The sequence below is a fragment of the Sylvia atricapilla genome, chromosome 1, assembly GCF_009819655.1.
Source record: "Sylvia atricapilla isolate bSylAtr1 chromosome 1, bSylAtr1.pri, whole genome shotgun sequence".
Taxonomy (NCBI): Eukaryota; Metazoa; Chordata; class Aves; order Passeriformes; family Sylviidae; genus Sylvia; species Sylvia atricapilla.
The window spans coordinates 135,198,627-135,215,543 of NC_089140.1; the positions used below are offsets into that span (position 1 = coordinate 135,198,627).

Sequence of the window (16,917 nt, forward strand, 5' to 3'; positions counted from 1 at the left end):
TATTGCCACTAAGTTTCTAAGAAGTCAAGGCAGAAGAAAGGCTGGAATACCTCGGGCAGGGGAGGGAATCGGTCTTGAAATTTGACACGTCACAAACTTACCCAACCTGCAGCAGGACCTAGCAGCGCACGATGAGAGCAGCTTGTAAAAGAAACATGTGTGAATACTAAATAGCAATATGGTTGAAACCAGGAGTAAGGACTTTCAATTTGGACAGTTAAGATTATACATAAGCGGGGAGTAAGTCTTTTGTTTTGCTTTAGGAGTTTAGATAAGTTACATGAGCTCCCCATATTTTAATTTTCTCATCTCTAATACTGAGATGAGAAACACGTATACAGAAACTGGTTATTTTCCTCAGTATGAGGTGATGCCTTGCTCAAGGAAGTAATTTCTGCCTCTGCTGAAGCAAGAATGGATTATCTAACAATGACAGTCACCATCATTTTGCCTTGGCAGGTAGAATAACTGATTCCTCTTTCTTTTTAAGGATAGAAACACAAATCACTTTAGCCATGAATAAAACATGCTGCCCTACAAAGAGATCGTTTCCTCTCCAAATGCAGTGGTTGCCCAGACAAAATCATCTCAGAAACACCACAAAAATAATGAGACACAAGGAGAGAGCTCGAAAAACAGAACCAAGTTAATAAATAAGGATGGAGAAAAGCACAGGAGAATTTTGAGACAGATATGTGGTCCAGAAATGAGGAGATTTTAAAATGGTCAGGATGTCAGGAGGGCGTTAAAGAAACATTCCAAGAGCAGACTGCAGCCCAGAGAGAGTACTGTAATTCTCTTAACTTCAGTACAATTTATTTCAAGTCAGTCAAAAAAGATCCCAGATGTATATGACACACTACTGCAGCTATGAGGAGATGAGTGACTGGGCTGGGAGCTGTAGAGGTGAATGCAAGACGGAACATCTGACCCTCCTTGACAGCTGCCTGCTGTGTCCCTGCCATCCCTGAAGGAAATCCATGGAACGTGCTGAGCTGCAGACCCCCAGATCCGAGCCCCTCCTCTGCCTCTTCCCAGCTGGCGGCTGGGGAGCTGGCACGTCTGGAGCGGGAGCACCCGGGAGCGGGGCTTTCTCATGTCCCTCGTCCTTTGCTCGTCTCCTGTTGTGCAGGAGAGAAACGCTCGTCCGCGCCGCTACACAGGCACATTCCGTTCTTCTGCTCTGCCCTCTCTCAGAGGGGCATTGCCGCTTGCACGCCCCGACTGCCGAGCCCTTCCAAGGAGCGCGGACACGGCCCGGGCGGAGGGCGGCGGCAGCGCGGACTGCTCCGGCAGCGCGGACTGCTCCGGACAGCGCGGACTGCTCCGGCAGCGCCCGGCGGGGCTGAGGCACGGCTGAGGCCCCGCTCCGGCAGCGCCCGGCACGGCTGAGGCACCGCTCCGGGACCCGCCGGCAGGGAAAAGGGGCTGCCCCGGCCTCATGGCCCCTCCTCGGCTCCCGCCTGACCCCGGCAAAGGCTTCTCCTCACAACAAAGTGCCTCGCTTTGGATTTAAGAAAAAATAGCTTCCAGCACCAAATGTAAGCCTCGGCAACATATTAAAATTCAAGAATTCTTACACTTCTTTAATGCCCACAGACACAGTTAAGGCTCCACAAAAATTCTTAATTAAGTATGCAGAGAGGTGTCTTTAGGAGAGCAATTTCAAGCTTCTGTACGCTCAGCTAGTAAACACGAACCTACACTACCTTGCTCTGTGGAATCAGAAACTTGGATCTGCAGTGTTTGTTCACCTCATTGCCATTTTAGAATCAGTCTCAAAAGCCTCTCAGGGTACTCAGGTTTAGAGTATCAAGCCATAGAGGAAATGTTGTTTGACTTGCTTAAGAATCACTAACATTGTCAATTCATTAAGTTGATTTATATTTCTTTTCCCCAGCTTTCCAAAATTGTCTCCTCTTTGCCTTTTCTCATGGCACACTGAATGATGTGATTCTGACACGTTCTCCATTTATGATTGTCAATAGGCAAGAAGATTTATAGCCTAAGGTTAAAAAAATTCCTCTGGCTATGCTCTCCTCTTGTTCTTTAGCTTAGGAGTCAGAAACAGGGAATTAATTTTAAATTGACTATGAATACTAATGCTAGATTAAAAATCTGAAATTATACCACTTTGATATGTATATTTCAATAAATAATATTTTGTGGAAAATGGCTTTTTTTAATGAAAAAGCCTCTGATTTTTCAGCATGACTGAGAAATTTTACTTGCCACTTCTTACTATGGTGATGCTGTAATAAATACTGTAAGTCTGTTAAAATGTTCTGCATATATTACCCATCATAGTAATTCTCTTAAGGCAATTGTATATTTTTTTTTACCTATTTTTTTTACTTTGTAAGTTTTAAATTTGATGTAAGAAAACACCTCAAGCTCTAACACTAATAAATGAATGCTGACTAGGATCAGAGTCAAAGTCATCTACATTAAAGCACAAAGTCCTTAAATTGCATTATTAATTTTTTTTAAAATTCTCTCTATTTTTCATCCCCTTATTTAACTTCTGATCTTTAGCATCACTAAACAAGACAGTTTTATCTTTAAATGCTCCTCACATAAAATGAAGTTTGTCTATATCTTGCATCTTAACAAGCAAATGAATCATCGATTCACACAGAGGATAAATTCTCATTTTATTCATTCTTAACATACATGGATCCTACATGTGTACATTCTTCCTTGCGTCATGGCTGTCCTGGAGTTATTTTCTTCTATGTCCTACTTACTTAAAGGATGCCGCCATGGTTACATTACTGAACTTTGCTGGAACCCACTTAGGTCCTGCACCTGCTGAGACACACAAGCATACCCTTTGCCCCAAGTTATTAGTTGGAAAGGACCTTCAATTTGTCCTGTCTCAGGGTTTCTAATTAAAACAGGGAGGTTTTCTTTCAGTTTTGCGTATGTGTTATTTGAAAAATGCCAAAAAATTGGTGGACCAGGTTCTGCAAAAGAGCTGTTCAAAAAGTGAAAAACATACAAAGCTTTGCTCAACCTCATCTGTGTTGTTGCCTCTACTCTCCCCTTCTGTTGGTCTAGAATGCATTTTAATCACGTGATGTGTCTTTTCAATAATTGCTTGACCTGTGGGGGAGTGGGGAATACCAAAAGTGTGGTGAACACCCCAACCATTAAAAATGTGGCCACTTTTGGGGATGTATACACAACACAGGGCCATTGTCTTTTTTTACTTCTTGGGGTACACCTAATGAAGCAAATGCTTGCAAAAAATGTTGACAGGCATGATTGGCTGTTTCCGCTGTGTGGACAGAGGCAGAGACTGCACCTGAGAATGTGTCCACTGACACACAGATGCTATTTATTAGGTGATGAGCCCAAATGTCTCTATATGCCCCCATATCTCATGCACAGGACATGGACTTCCCATAATTTGCCATATTAGTAACCTGCAAATTAAACTATTATGTTTCTCTTCCTTAGCAAGTATCACTTGTCTGAACAGCAATTCTGACTGGATTATTATTGAACTGACAGATTAGTTTCAGAATAAAAAGAAAGGTTTTTTTAATTGCACATGGAATTAAAAAAAAAAAAAAGAAAAATTACTTTTTTAAAATTTCCATTTGGTTAAATGTAGAACTAAATGTGGTACCTACAAAAATTAGGTGGTGAGTTTGCTGCACTTTAAAATAATGCCCTCAAACAACCTGTACATTTGCAACTTATTATGTGAAACTGGGATCCCTACCTTCCACTGGGTACTACCTTAACTGGTTCCCGTAGAAGTGGCAGAAAATAACAGAAGAGCAGAAAATGACAGATCCAGAAAAGAGATTTCACATGACTGTTCTCTTTTTAGAGCATTTTAAACTTTATTAACAAAACACTTTAAACTTTGAATTAAGTGATGAAGCTCCTTGGCATTAGAAAACAGCTTTGAAAACCACTGTTTTAGTTTCCAAGAAGAAAAAGCTTAATACCAAAAACATTCCTGTTTCCAACTATAACAATATCTGGCATAATGTGATATTACAACAGTAATTCCTGTCTCTTGGTGAGTGTGGATGGCTTTCTGCTCCACAGTAAGAGCAGAGGTATGCAGTGGAAGGGTCAGCTTTGAGCTTGGCAGAACACAGCATACATATGTGATTTTAGGCAAGTCGTTCGAGACCACGTCCAAGAAAGGCAGCAGGCAACACAGAGTGCATAACTTCAGGGCCTGGTCTCCTTTTACAGTTCAGGTGAAAGACTGCATAACTGGGGAATTGTCTAAATCTAGCTAGGAGAGAGATCACTGAGAACAGTAACTGGACTGGGTGCCTCTGGTGTACCATCACCTGCCTCTTGCTGAGACAAACTCGTGGGCAGGTGCACAAGCACAGGGCTAGATGTGAAGGGAACTAAAAGTCCAAACCCTTCCCAAACACATTTCTCATCTTTCAGCTCCTTCCGCATTAGATGATAGCAGAGGGGACTTTTAAAAGGATCAAAATTTTGGATTTATGTGCCTGAAAGTTCTGTCTCTCTGACATCAGGCATTCCAGCAACACTGAACTCTCAAAGTTAATTTTTCTTTTTACCTCAGCTATTTCAGTGTTACCCATAATGTGCAGAGCAGGTGTGTGCTAAATTCTTTTTGCATCTGGATTATAATAATTCCATATTCATTCCTTTACATGTAGAAGAAGAATATCAGTTCCCTACTCATATACTATGAGAACAAATACATAAATATTTTTGTAAAGTGTTCAGGTAATACAGACACTGGAATTTTAAAATTAGATGGAAATACAGCTATGCTATACAAAGTCTAAACAATACAGTCACTCAGAAGATCAAAAACCTGTTAGAGGGAAGAAAAATCAGGCACCTTCCCTCTTTCTAGACCACCATTTGAATTGAGGCCTTTTAGCTGTCAAAGTTGTGGTATGTAATTACACTGTAGATAATGTAGATAGTATTAAGAATAGATATAATGTAGATAATATTAAGAATTAGTAGTTTATTCTAGTCAGAGGAGGAACATAAATGTAGAAAGCATTCTTGATACTAAGGTTCGTTTGTTGATGGAGCTAGGGAATTAATTTTGAGTATGGAGTCTGAGGGATTTCCCATAAAAGATCTTGTCAGAATTAAATGTCAGACAAATAAGTTTCTGGTCATATTTTCTAAAACCCAGTTTCTTTAGTATACATGAAGTTAAAAATCCATCACCTTTTTTATTTCCCAATATCATCAGCAGAGCTACATCTATTTCTTACCAACTATACAGTACTGAAATCAGGAGCCTTGTTTACTAAAAAGCACTTCATCTCCACAGCAGAAGCTGTGATGCCAGAAGGTAAATAGTGGAGAGGACACAGAGGTAGGCACAGCTGGCCCCATTCCTGTTTGGTAGAGCCCCTTTGGGCTTGTCTGACCCATGGTCAGAAATTTATCACTGTAGTGGTTCACTGCCCATGGGATGTCTGGGGCACACAGAGAGAGTTTATTGGTTTTGCACAGCCTGCTTTTTGGTCTTGGGCCACAGAAGTGGCTCCTGTGGGAAGTTGCTGGAAACTTTCCCCATGTCCAGCAGAGCCAGTCCCTGATGGCTCTGAAGATGGACATGCTGCTGGCCAAGGCTGGGCCAATGAGAGAGGCTGGTAATGGCTCTGGGATGACATATGTAAGAAGGAAATCAAAACAGTCAGGTTTTTCCTCCTGGTCACAGAGGAGGAGCTGAGAACATCTGAGGGAAAACAACATGGAGACACCAAGGTCAGTGGAGAAGGAGGACAAGAAGTGCTCCAGGCATCGGAGCCGAGATTCCTCTGCAGGCTGTGGTGAGACCATGGTGAAGCAGCTGTGCCTCTGCAACCCATGGATCCATGAAGGATGCAGAAATCCACCCACAGCCCATGGGGATCCATGAGGTATGCACAGACCCACCCACAGCCCGTGGGGATCCATGGGGTATGCACAGACCCACCCACAGCCCGTGGGGATCCATGAGGGATATACAGATCCACCCACAGCCGGTGGGGATCCATGAGGGATGCACAGATCCACCCACAGGCCATGGGGATCCATGAGGGATGCACAGATCCACCCACAGCCCGTGGGGATCCATGAGGGATGCACAGATCCACCCACAGGCCATGGGGATCCATGGGGGATACACAGATCCACCCACAGCCCGTGGAGAAGGTGCCCATGCTGGAGCGGGTGGATGCCTGGAGGAGGCTGTGATCCCATGGGAGACCCAAACAGAGACAGAGGGCCCTGCTTCCAGGCTGGAGCAGCCTGTCCGTGGAGGACTGCACCCCGTGGGAGAGTGACCCATGCCGCAGCAGTTTTGGGAGGACTGTCTGCCTGTGGAGAGACTCACGCTGCTGCAGGTGCGGTTTGGCTGCTGCTCATGAGAGTGGACCACGCCGGAGAAGTTCACAGAGAACTGTGTCCCGTGGGAGGGACCCCACGGTCTCACAGGGGAAGGATTGCTCTCCCAGAGCAGGGGAAGAAAATCTCGGTGATGAGCTGACCAAACCCCCCATGCCCTATCTCCCTGCACTGTCGGTGGGAAGGAGGGAGGGACTGGAGGAAAAAGAAGTGTTTTACTGGCTTATTTTACTTCTCATTATCCTCTTCTTATTCTCTTAGTAAAAAGCCTCACTTTGCAGCCTTAAAGTTGAGTTTGTTTTGCCCTTGGAGTATTTTCTCCTGGTCCTTATCTCACTCATGAAACGTTCGTGAATTATTTTTTTTCCCTCTCCGCTGCCCAGCTGTGGCAAGGGAGGGTGAGCGAGCAAATCTTGCGGCTGCCTGGCGATGGGCCAGTGTCAAATCACGACACAGAGAAACCGATGGTTCACCCTTGACGGTTCATGCCCTTCTCCAGGATGCCAGGGGCAGGAAAAACACTGGCAATTCCCATACTGAACCCAAACCACACGGGGCACCTCTGCGCCCGGTGCGTGTTCAAGGCGTACTACCGCATGCAATGCGAACTGGTCCTCCTGGACAATCCATACGCACTGTAACACAGGAAATTAACCTGCAGCCCTTAGTGCCACCTGCAGTTTGGGCTCTGAAGTTTTAACCCTGGTGGCCCCGGGCGGGACAGGAACGGAGGGAGAGGATCACGCGTGTCCCCGTCACTGCGCGCCAGACTCGAGCAAGGACTAACAGAGCCCAAAGGCCCGGTGGGACAGGCGCCGGCTGCCTGACGCTTCGGCCCTTTGGGCGCTTCCCTCCACCGGGGCGAGGCTCTCTCTGGCCACCGCGATGCGGACAGAGGGGACAGAAGGAGCCCCGCGGGGCCCCGGCCGCGCTGTGCGGGCACTGCGGGCAGCGGGCGGCCCCGCACCATGGCCGCCTGTGCCCCGCCGGGCCGGCCCCGCGCCGTGCCCGCCTCTGCCCCGCCGGGCCGGCCCCGCGCCGTGCCCGCCTCTGCCCCGCCGGGCCGGCCCCGCGCCGTGCCCGCCTCTGCCCCGCCGGGCCGGCCCCGCTCCCGCCGCCCGCCAATGACGGCCGGGGCCGTCACCGCGCTGCGTCACGGGGCGGCCGCCAAGATGGCGAAGGTGTCGGAGATGTACGACGTGACTTGGGAAGGTAACGCCGCGCTGCCGGCCGTCCCCGCCCGGGGCAGAGGCCGTGCCCAGCCCGACCGGCCCCCGGCCTCGGGGAGGGCGCGGCGCTCCCGGAGTCCCGGAGCGCGGCGGGCCCGGGCCGGCGCCGGGCGGCCGTACCCAGGCCCGGGGAACAGCAGCGAGGGGCGGCGGTTCTGGCGGCCGCCCGGCTCCTCGTGCTGTGGGCGGCAGGGCCGCAAAAGCGGCGCCCTGCGCTCGGCCCCGCGGTGCCCGCAGCTCCCCGGGCGGTGACGCGCTCCCGGCCCGGAGCGCCCTGCGCTGCCCCCGTGAGCGGCGGGCCGGCCGCCCCTCGCCTCCGCTCCGCGGGGCACGGCGGCGGCCGCTTCCCGGCCTTCTCCCCGTGGATACAGCGCTTAGCAGCAAAAAATGGTCTCCTGGCAGGGTCAGCAGTTCGTGTCATGGTTCATCTTGTGGTGAACTGAAAATTACTTGGTACTCTCGTAAAGCTCGATCTAAGAGTTTGTGGGGAAGCTCCAAGACGGTCTGAAGTGGCAAAAGTTTTTGAGAATCCTGCCCTCTGGGTGTTTATGGCTTTCACGTCTGTTTGGTCATACCAGTGATTTATTTCCCATATAGCAATGCTATCTGAGCTTTCTTCAACGTTCTCAGTGGTTCCTTTTTCATAACCAGAATTCACATGTGAGCTCAAGACAGTACTCAAGCCCTTTGCAGTCTCCTGTGAGGAATCAATGAATGGTTTATAATAATACTTTTGGCCATAAAGGGCGAACCTTTAGCTATGTACCAGGCATTGCAAACATTATAGTGTAGAGAAGATAATGCAGAGAGAAACTGGGATCTTGGGGTTTCATTTATTTACTGCCAATCTGTGAAGAAATAATTGATCAGTAGAATAATTCCCCAGTCATGAATTAAGGTTTAGTTTGGTTTTGTAGCTAACAGGAGGAATGTATTGCATGGGATGTATTTTGGCAGATGCTAATAACTTGTCCATTGAAATAGTGCCCATGCTGTCTTTTGTGCACCTTTTTCTCCAGGATTGAAGCAAAACAAAATAGAACTTTAAACGTTCAGGCTTTGGCTCAAATTCCATTAATCTCAGAAAAAGTTTTAGCTGGTATTGAAGAAAATAGTGCTGTAACTGAATTAAAAAGGATGAAGAAGTGAACTTGCTTGTCACTGTGTCTGGAGATCATTATAAAGTTAATTTTACTTTGGTGTTTGGTTGTATCATCGTGATGTCATTAGACAAATTGGGAAAACCTTGATTGACCATTCTTTTCAATCTCTTGAATGAAGGTATACTTCTTGTGAAGCTCAGCTTGGATGGAGATCATATGGGTCAATAACTAGTGTTATTGTTAGATTTTCACAGAAGTTGCCCTAAACCACCTTGTGTTGAAAAAATTTCCAGTTTTTATTTTTCCTGAGCAGATTGTTACAAAATGCAGGGATTTAGTTGTTTGTTTTGTTTTTCCTGTTACTCTTGGGTATGGGTGATGGAAAAGAGAAATGAGAAGAAGAGAGAAAACCCTTTTTCACAGGGTGGGTAACACACACTGTGGATGTGTCTCTGTACACTTAACCCTGGATTGTTTTGGCCCAGGTTATTGCAGGATGTGTGTTTATGCTCTAATGTAGAGGCCAGCAGTAGGATGTTCAAGCTTACTGCTTCTGGATTTGGTTCATTCATATTGAGGTGAGCTTCCTACTCTTAGAAATAACCTCCACATTTTGTTTCCAGGAGTTCTGATTGACAGTTGCAGCATTGTGCTAAGTGTAGGGTTTTGCATGTGAGTGGGGTTGAATGAGACATCTCAGAGGAGCAGCTGATGAGTTTTATCAAGTCAACTTCTCAGTCTCTTCAGGTGTACATCCAGATGAAAGGCTGGTGTGTGTTGGTACAAGGGATTGTGTCCACTTTGGAAGCACGCATTTGAAAAATTCTGTATTTTTTTCTCTCTATTGCAAAGAGATGAAAAGTCAAGTGAAAAAGGAGTCCTACAACAGACCGTGCAATGGCATAAAAGAGAAAACTTTTCTTTTTTCTTTATGTGAGCTTTCACAGATCCACGTGCAACAAAGCTTTTCATGGGTGAGGTGATCCCGGCAGTGTTGTGACCTAGTGCCTTGCAAACAACTTGAACACAGTTCTAGGAATTTTATGTAGCTCATTTTTAATCTCTCTTAAATGCCTTCTTTATGTGAAACTAGGTGTATGGTTGATGTGTCCTTCATATACCCAGGCCTTTCTAAACAAGACATTTTATACTTACATATTGCTTAAAGATGAATCTGTGATTCAAGGTTAGGAAAGAAGAATAACATTTTACAAATTAAACAGTTTGTACCTTGCTTTGCTTTTCACTCAGGTTCTATGAGACACAAGTAGGAATTTAACCATGGTTAAATTTTTTTAGATACATGCATGGTAGAGGTGGTTAGGAACGATAACTGAAAACAACAGTGTGGAGCTCTTGCTTTTATTTTTTCTTTCTTTCCTTTATTGCTGTATCTCAAGCTTTAAAGTGTGCTTGGAAATCTGTGTAGTAGGAAAACATCTTGTTTAACTTCATGGTCTTGATCAATGGACTTAGATGATCAAATACCACAGAGTGCTGTAGTATTGAAAGAGAATGTTAACATATATATTGTTATGTAGCTTATTTACTTCAGACAAAGGTGATATGTTGCTCCTTTTTTTTTTTTTTTTTAATACTGGTAGTAATTATCTTAGAGAAAATGGTGTATTTCCTGCTTCCTTCATAAATAAAAGAGTTGGAAACTCTGTGGAGTGACAGGAAGCCAGAAATTGCAGGTGTAGCCAAGGAGCGTGGTGAAGTAGGCTTGCACATCACTTGGTACCTGGTGATGTGCAGCCTCTTACTAGGACTTTCTTAAGCTATGTAGAACTTCACAGAATAAATATTTATCATATTTTCAGTGATACTTTAAAGATGAATTAATCCCATGAGGGGAAATATTAAAAAAAAAGGCAAACACCTGTGTAACATCATTTTAGGAGCACGTTTTGGAGTACACATGTGTAAAATCAGCACGATCTGCAAACAGGCAGCAGCTCAAGAGCTATTAAAATAACAATTGATTTTCGCAGAAAATGCATCTGACATATTGTCAGAATTGGACAGAATATGCCAGGTTTTCTTTTCTTAACCTTGCACAGCAGCTGAATGTTGTTAAACACATCACACCCTGCCAAAGGGAAGCAGTGACTTTTGGCTGTCACAGCTGAGTTTTTTGGGGATCTTTGAGTGCTGTCATAGCAACTCTTGTTTCAGTCAATAATTCTCTTCAGTGGATATCAAAATGAAAAAGAAAAAACAATGATATATTCTTTAAATTAGCTTTCTTTTGCTGTAAATTGAAAAAGTGAAAAAGGTATTTTTTAAGATTTTTATTAGCTCTGAATGCCTCTTGCTTAAGTTTTCTGTAACATTAAATTAGTATTACTATTTTCTGTATTAAAAATTGCAGTGCTTCAATACTGGCACTTTAAAAGTTTTCATTACCATGTTCATGTGAGACTTTTTTCAAGGAAGCCTTCAAAATTTTTGAGAATATTGTAAAATGCTTTATAAAATGAAGTTTAACAGTGTGTATGTTTCTTGCAAATGCGTGTATCTGGGAACCCGTTATAGACACATAAAGAGAAAATGCCAAATGAATTTAAAATCTGAGGACTTCTATCTTTAATGTCTCTAGTCATTAGAGTCCACTTTAGGTGACAAACTCCCTTCCTGTGACTTAGAAACTGAATTTGTCTTTAGTTTGTATGGAAAGTCTCTAGGAAATAGGAAACAGTCTGACATTTTATCTCTGTAATAATCTATTAGCAATTAACTATTTTTGATATGGTTTTGTAGTGTTCTGTGCTGTCTTTGCTTTCTTCTGGCTATTCCTAGTTTCCAGTTGTAATCAAAGGATCAGTTAGTTTACTCTGGGTTTTATATATGGTTTTATGGGATTACAGCAGGCAAAGGTGAGATGCTGGTTGTTTTTGTTTTTGTTTTTGTTTTTTTTTTAATTGAAACCCTTTTGACAGCGGAGTTGCCAGGCTTAGACGCAGCATCTGCAGCACCCAGCTGTGACACCTGTGCCTCTGCGTGCACCTGCCAGATGAGGTGGGCTGTGGGTAAAGATTTGGTGTCTGTAACAGAGAATCAATGTACAGATGAGCTCTGGACATACAAAGGCTGCAGGGCACCTGAGTGACTGCCGTGGTAGCTGTACACCATGGTGACATTTTTGAGTTTTCCATTTCTGTCTGCCTCAAAGTGCTGATTTCCTTCCTTTCATCAGGTGCTGTTAGATATCAAGGGCTTGAAAATTATGTTCCACTTAATCAGTGGAACTTTAGGTAATTACAGGAGGATTATTTCATATCTGGTTGCTCAGGCCAAATGAACTGACATCTTACTGGACACAGAAATGAAACACAGATTGTGTCTCTTGGCTTGCTGTAGACTTCTTGCCTGGTTTTAGGCAAAAGCAAACATTGTCCCAAGTGCCTCTGTTCCTTAGAACTTGTAATGATTTGCACCTGCCATGGGTGCCAATTTAGAAAAACCCAAGTCTAAAACAAATGTATCAATTGCTCAGTACCAGCCTATAGGTGACAAGAGAGCTTGAAATTAAGCTTAAGACATTTCTTTACTTTTTTTTTTTCTTCTAAAATCTCTGATTCTTCTGCTCAGCCTTGTATTGTCTCCAAGACTTAAGTTATTATTGTCTGAGTCTGTTGATAGATTTCTTAGTAAAAATTTTCATTGTTTGACAACATTGTGAAAAGCCTTTTTTAATTTTACTGCAGTTCTTAGTGTTTTCTTTCTTCTACCTTTTACATAAAATTCAGCATTTCTAAAATTAATAAATGTTTCATTCATCAGCTGATGTTCTATTCTCTGTCCTACAGGTGTTTTTTTTTCCATTGCTGTAAATGTTGTACTTGTGTGATGAATGGTAGATGTACCTTCTGTTAATACATAATTCAGACACTATTCCATTTGGAATCAGACAGGAATGAAGGCATTGATAATTTCCAAGTAAATGAGTGGGTGGAGATCAGACAGCTTATTTATTTTTAGGCGTTTAGCTTGTCAGCTTTTGTGAATGTTTGTGTTCACTCACATTCTTGCCGTCTAACGTTGAATTTCCAGGGACCATCATATGTCTAGAACCATTTAACTTTGCCCATGCATATGAAATGTAACCCTGTGGTGGTTTTGGTTGAATTTCAAAACACAAAATGTAGCACAATAACAGTCTTATGAGCGATCTGAGATCACTTCAGGTAGATGGAACAACTTTCAGTGCTTTATTTTTAGCTGTCATGTACATTAACTCCGTCTTTCAAAGTGCAAGAAAAACTGACAGTGTTTAGATCTATCACTGTATTTGCTTTTCCAGCTGTTGTAAAGTTAAAAAAAATATTAGCAACAGTTTTCCTGTTAGTTAAGACACTATCTAATAATGAAAACTATTGTCCTTAAGTTTTCTCAAAATTTGTTCTTGTGTATTGAACAGCCATACATATATCAAAGGTATATATATATATATATAACATCACATTCTTAGCCATTTCCTGATCTGGATGATAAATAAAGCTCAGGCAAGGTAGCATTCTCTAGCTGAATTGATGAATATGCTTGATCTCTTGGAGATCTGAAATGTACTCTTGAAACAAAAATCCTAATAATAAAATAAACTGTTGTTTTTATCTTGCCTAGGTAAACAGTGATACATTTTTTACTTCCCTAGTGCAGAAAGCCTTCATATCCATGTCTGCCTTTACTGAAGCTCTGTTCTCTAGGAGTGTGTAAATTCCTTTCAGAATGGAAATTCTAATGGTTTTTCTAAAAGTTCAAATAAAAATTTATTCACCTGTAGCAGAAATGGAATTTTAGCGTTGTCTGTAAATGGGTGAAACTACTCGAGAGAAATCTTTCATAGGCTATCTTTCGTAACAATGGATACATTTTATTATTTCTTGGATAACTAGGTATGCCCGTTTTTTTACTGCATATGTTATTGTCTTGAGAGACTGCAGACGTAGAAGTAGAATTGATTATGTTAGAGCATGAGCGCAGTTTGGGTAATAATGTTTCAGAGGTCTGTTCTCTAGTAGTTTTTTAATATTGGTAGAAGTTACTTTCTTAGCTCTGTTGCTCTTTAATGCCATTCTTCAGATGTGTGTCTTAGCTATCATATGCACAATCAAGTTCCATTACTATCTGAAAATCTCAATTTTTTTTCTTCCCTTTGACCGCAGATATGCGTGATAAAATGAGAAAGTGGAGGGAAGAAAACTACCGAAACAGTGAACAGATAGTGGATGTTGGAGAAGAGTTAATTAATGAATATGCATCCAAACTTGGAGATGATAGTAAGTAAACAAACAGTATTTTAAGTTTCCTTGTCTGATTTGGTTTTCTTTTTTCAGTCTCTGTTTTATTTATAAACAGCCTTTATATTGTCTTTCAGTACGTGCTGATGAAATGTATATTACTTTCTTAGTGTAATATACTTCCAGAATTCCAAGAGCTCATTTCTTTCCCAAATGTGGGCCGCAGTGAAAACAGCCATAAAAATTATCCGATAGAACTGTTAGCTTGCTATAATAGTATTTAGACTACAATGTGAAAACTTCATTTGAAACGGTAACTTAGATGTTATTTGCCTGATTTTCTGTTCTTCAACACTGTGACAGAAATTGAAGCAAGTCCTCACAGGGATCTGTCTATAACATGGCACTTATGATGTTGGGGAAAAATAGAGAATTAGAGATTTTTTGGCTTTCGAGATGTCAGAAAGTACTTTGGCATTAAAAGCGCTAAATTGCTTAAATAAGTTTTTGATTAATTCCAGCAGTTTCTTAATTTGTTTGTGTTTCAACTGTGATTCATGGGAGTAGAAGGGGAAAAATGTACAGAGAGAATTAATTAATCGTGTTTACATGATAGGTGTTTTCAATTATCTTAAACAAACCTCAACCAATTATCTGCATTTATTGTTTCTTTGTGTCCAGTTTGGATAATTTATGAGCAGGTGATGATTGCTGCCCTGGACTGCAGTCGAGATGATTTGGCATTGGTAAGTTTTCAAGCTGGCTTTTCTTTCACACTGTATGTATTTATCCTGGGTGTCTCTTCCAGATAGTTTTTTGGAAGTTATAGAATATTCTGAACTCCATAGCTTGGACTGGTAGAAAGAATATCTATCAAGAAATTCACAACTATGAAGAAACTGCCACCACCTACCTCCTCTAAGGCATGACTTTTGTTTAGACAGATCACATCTCCTCCAATCTAGCCGTGAAAATATTTACAGCTATTCTGGTATGGGCTAAAGGTCAAGAATAATATTGAAGTTGCCATATTGTACAGAGTGCTTGTTTATTGAAAACCTCTCAAATTATGTTGGTTTTCTGAACATTAGGTAGAATGACCCATCTTGCGTATCGTATTATATGTTGTGTTGGCTACCATCATAGAAAGTCGCTGGCATACTGGAGCAGGTCTTCAAGATGAATAAAAAGCTGGACTGCATAATGTCTAGGCAAAGGCTGGGAGATCTGTGTCAAGTCTTAGGAAAGCCAAGAAGGGATTTTTGGATATGTACTGATGGGAAGGAAGGTGTAAAGAAAGTGGACACATATTTTCATAGGTGTGCAACTAAAGACAAGTGTGGGACATAAGCTGCAACAAAGGAAATTCCGCTTGCATATTGGGACAATCGTAGTGAATGCTTTATGAGAAATGGCACATTCAAGCTGTGCAATCTCCTTTGGAAATGCTTAACAATAGATCGGGTTATGGCTCTGCACCCCCTTGGAAACTGGTTCTGTTTTGAGTGGGATTTGGAGCAGGTGACCTCCAAAAGTCCCTTGCAGTCCAAGTTATTTGGTAATTGTTGATAAAAATATTGTTAATGGATATTTGAGTTTTGCCAGTTTGTATGCAGATTTGTTTGAATGATATAAATAACAATTGAGATAGAATTAGCTTATTTTAAACTGTAGCCTGTTAGATTAAAAACAAAAAAAGCCACTGAAACAAACAAACAAAACAACCCAGTTAGCTTAGCTAGTTCTTTAAAGGCAAAAACAGGAAAAGGCAAAAGTTTTCCTTACAGGAAAATTTTATTAATCTTTTCACTCTTCCTTCACAAAATAGTCAGAAGAAAACAGAGGCTTACCTTGTGCCTTGAAAGCCATCAAGCTTGAGCTTATTACAAGTAAAAAGCCATTTTCACATTTTCAAGGCTCTAGATCTTTCACAGCAGTTACTCCTCCAGTGCCTTGTTCACCGTCAGATGACAAAATACCTCATAAAATCTTTGAGGTGCATGTGATGTCATTTGGGTAAAACTTAATGCAAGGGGTCAGACTAGAGGATGAAGTTGGGAGAAGGGCAGTTTGCAAGTTGGCAGTTATGGTTATCAGGCATCCCATATATATAGATATATGTGGTAAAATGGAACATGCTGGAAAATACAGTACTAGACTTTGAACTTGTGAACCCACTGAACTTCCCTCTCTTTCGTCCCTCAGAAGAAAATACTGTTGTAGTATAGCTGTTTGTTTAAACAAAAACAAATAGACTTACTGTTTAAATAAATACATTTGTGTCCTGATTTATATGTAAAACAGATTTGATCTTTATTTTCAGGGTCTTTTAAAGAAGGATTTCACAGAATTGTTGATGGAGCCAGTGTTGAAAGATCAATTGTGAAACACTCTCTGTTTTTACTAACCCTGGCAGGAAGTTTAAATTTCAGTGTCTGTGCCCTTTAAGGAATATTACTTGAGATGAGGGAATGCAACCTTTTATATGCAGCTCAGAAATGAGATTAAAAGCATAGGTGGAAACTTTAGTTTTTTTTTTTTATTTATTTTTTTAATTTGATTGATTTGCAATCAGTAAGTAGTTAATTCAAACAAGTCAACATAGTAGACAAAGTAGACAAAGTAGACAAAATGCTTTGACACTTCTGGTTTTTTAGCAGTGAGCTTTTGACAGCTGGGATGCATTTTGCTTAAGGGGATAGGTATCATCTACTCCAAATGAGAAGCTGAGGTAGATTTCAGAGTAATTTCTCTGAGTTTTGGTTTTTTTATTTTTCTTTCCTCTATTTATTACTTTGTCCTTTATGCCCTGCACAAAACCCCCATGTGTAATGCATGTCCCTGCTGCAGGCAGCCAGTTGGTTCATGCAGGTGGTTTAGTCCAATCACCTCTTGTTGGCAGCACTTGCATTACCAGTGTTTAACTGCTGAAGTGCAGGTTTATATTTCTCTGCTTTTGTTTGATGTTTAAAAAGCCAG

General features: G+C 42.0%; 1 protein-coding gene across 1 annotated transcript in view; it reads left to right on the forward strand.

Moving 5' to 3' along the window:
- The first annotated feature begins 7,487 nt into the window (after nt 1–7,487).
- The window catches only part of EMC2 (ER membrane protein complex subunit 2), a 35,629-nt gene continuing 26,199 nt past the window's right edge, over nt 7,488–16,917 (forward strand). Inside the window, exons 1-3 of the mRNA XM_066334857.1 lie at nt 7,488–7,575; nt 13,864–13,977; nt 14,620–14,684. Of these exons, the coding sequence (XP_066190954.1) occupies nt 7,488–7,575; nt 13,864–13,977; nt 14,620–14,684 (267 nt within the window). The remainder of the gene's footprint in view (nt 7,576–13,863; nt 13,978–14,619; nt 14,685–16,917) is intronic.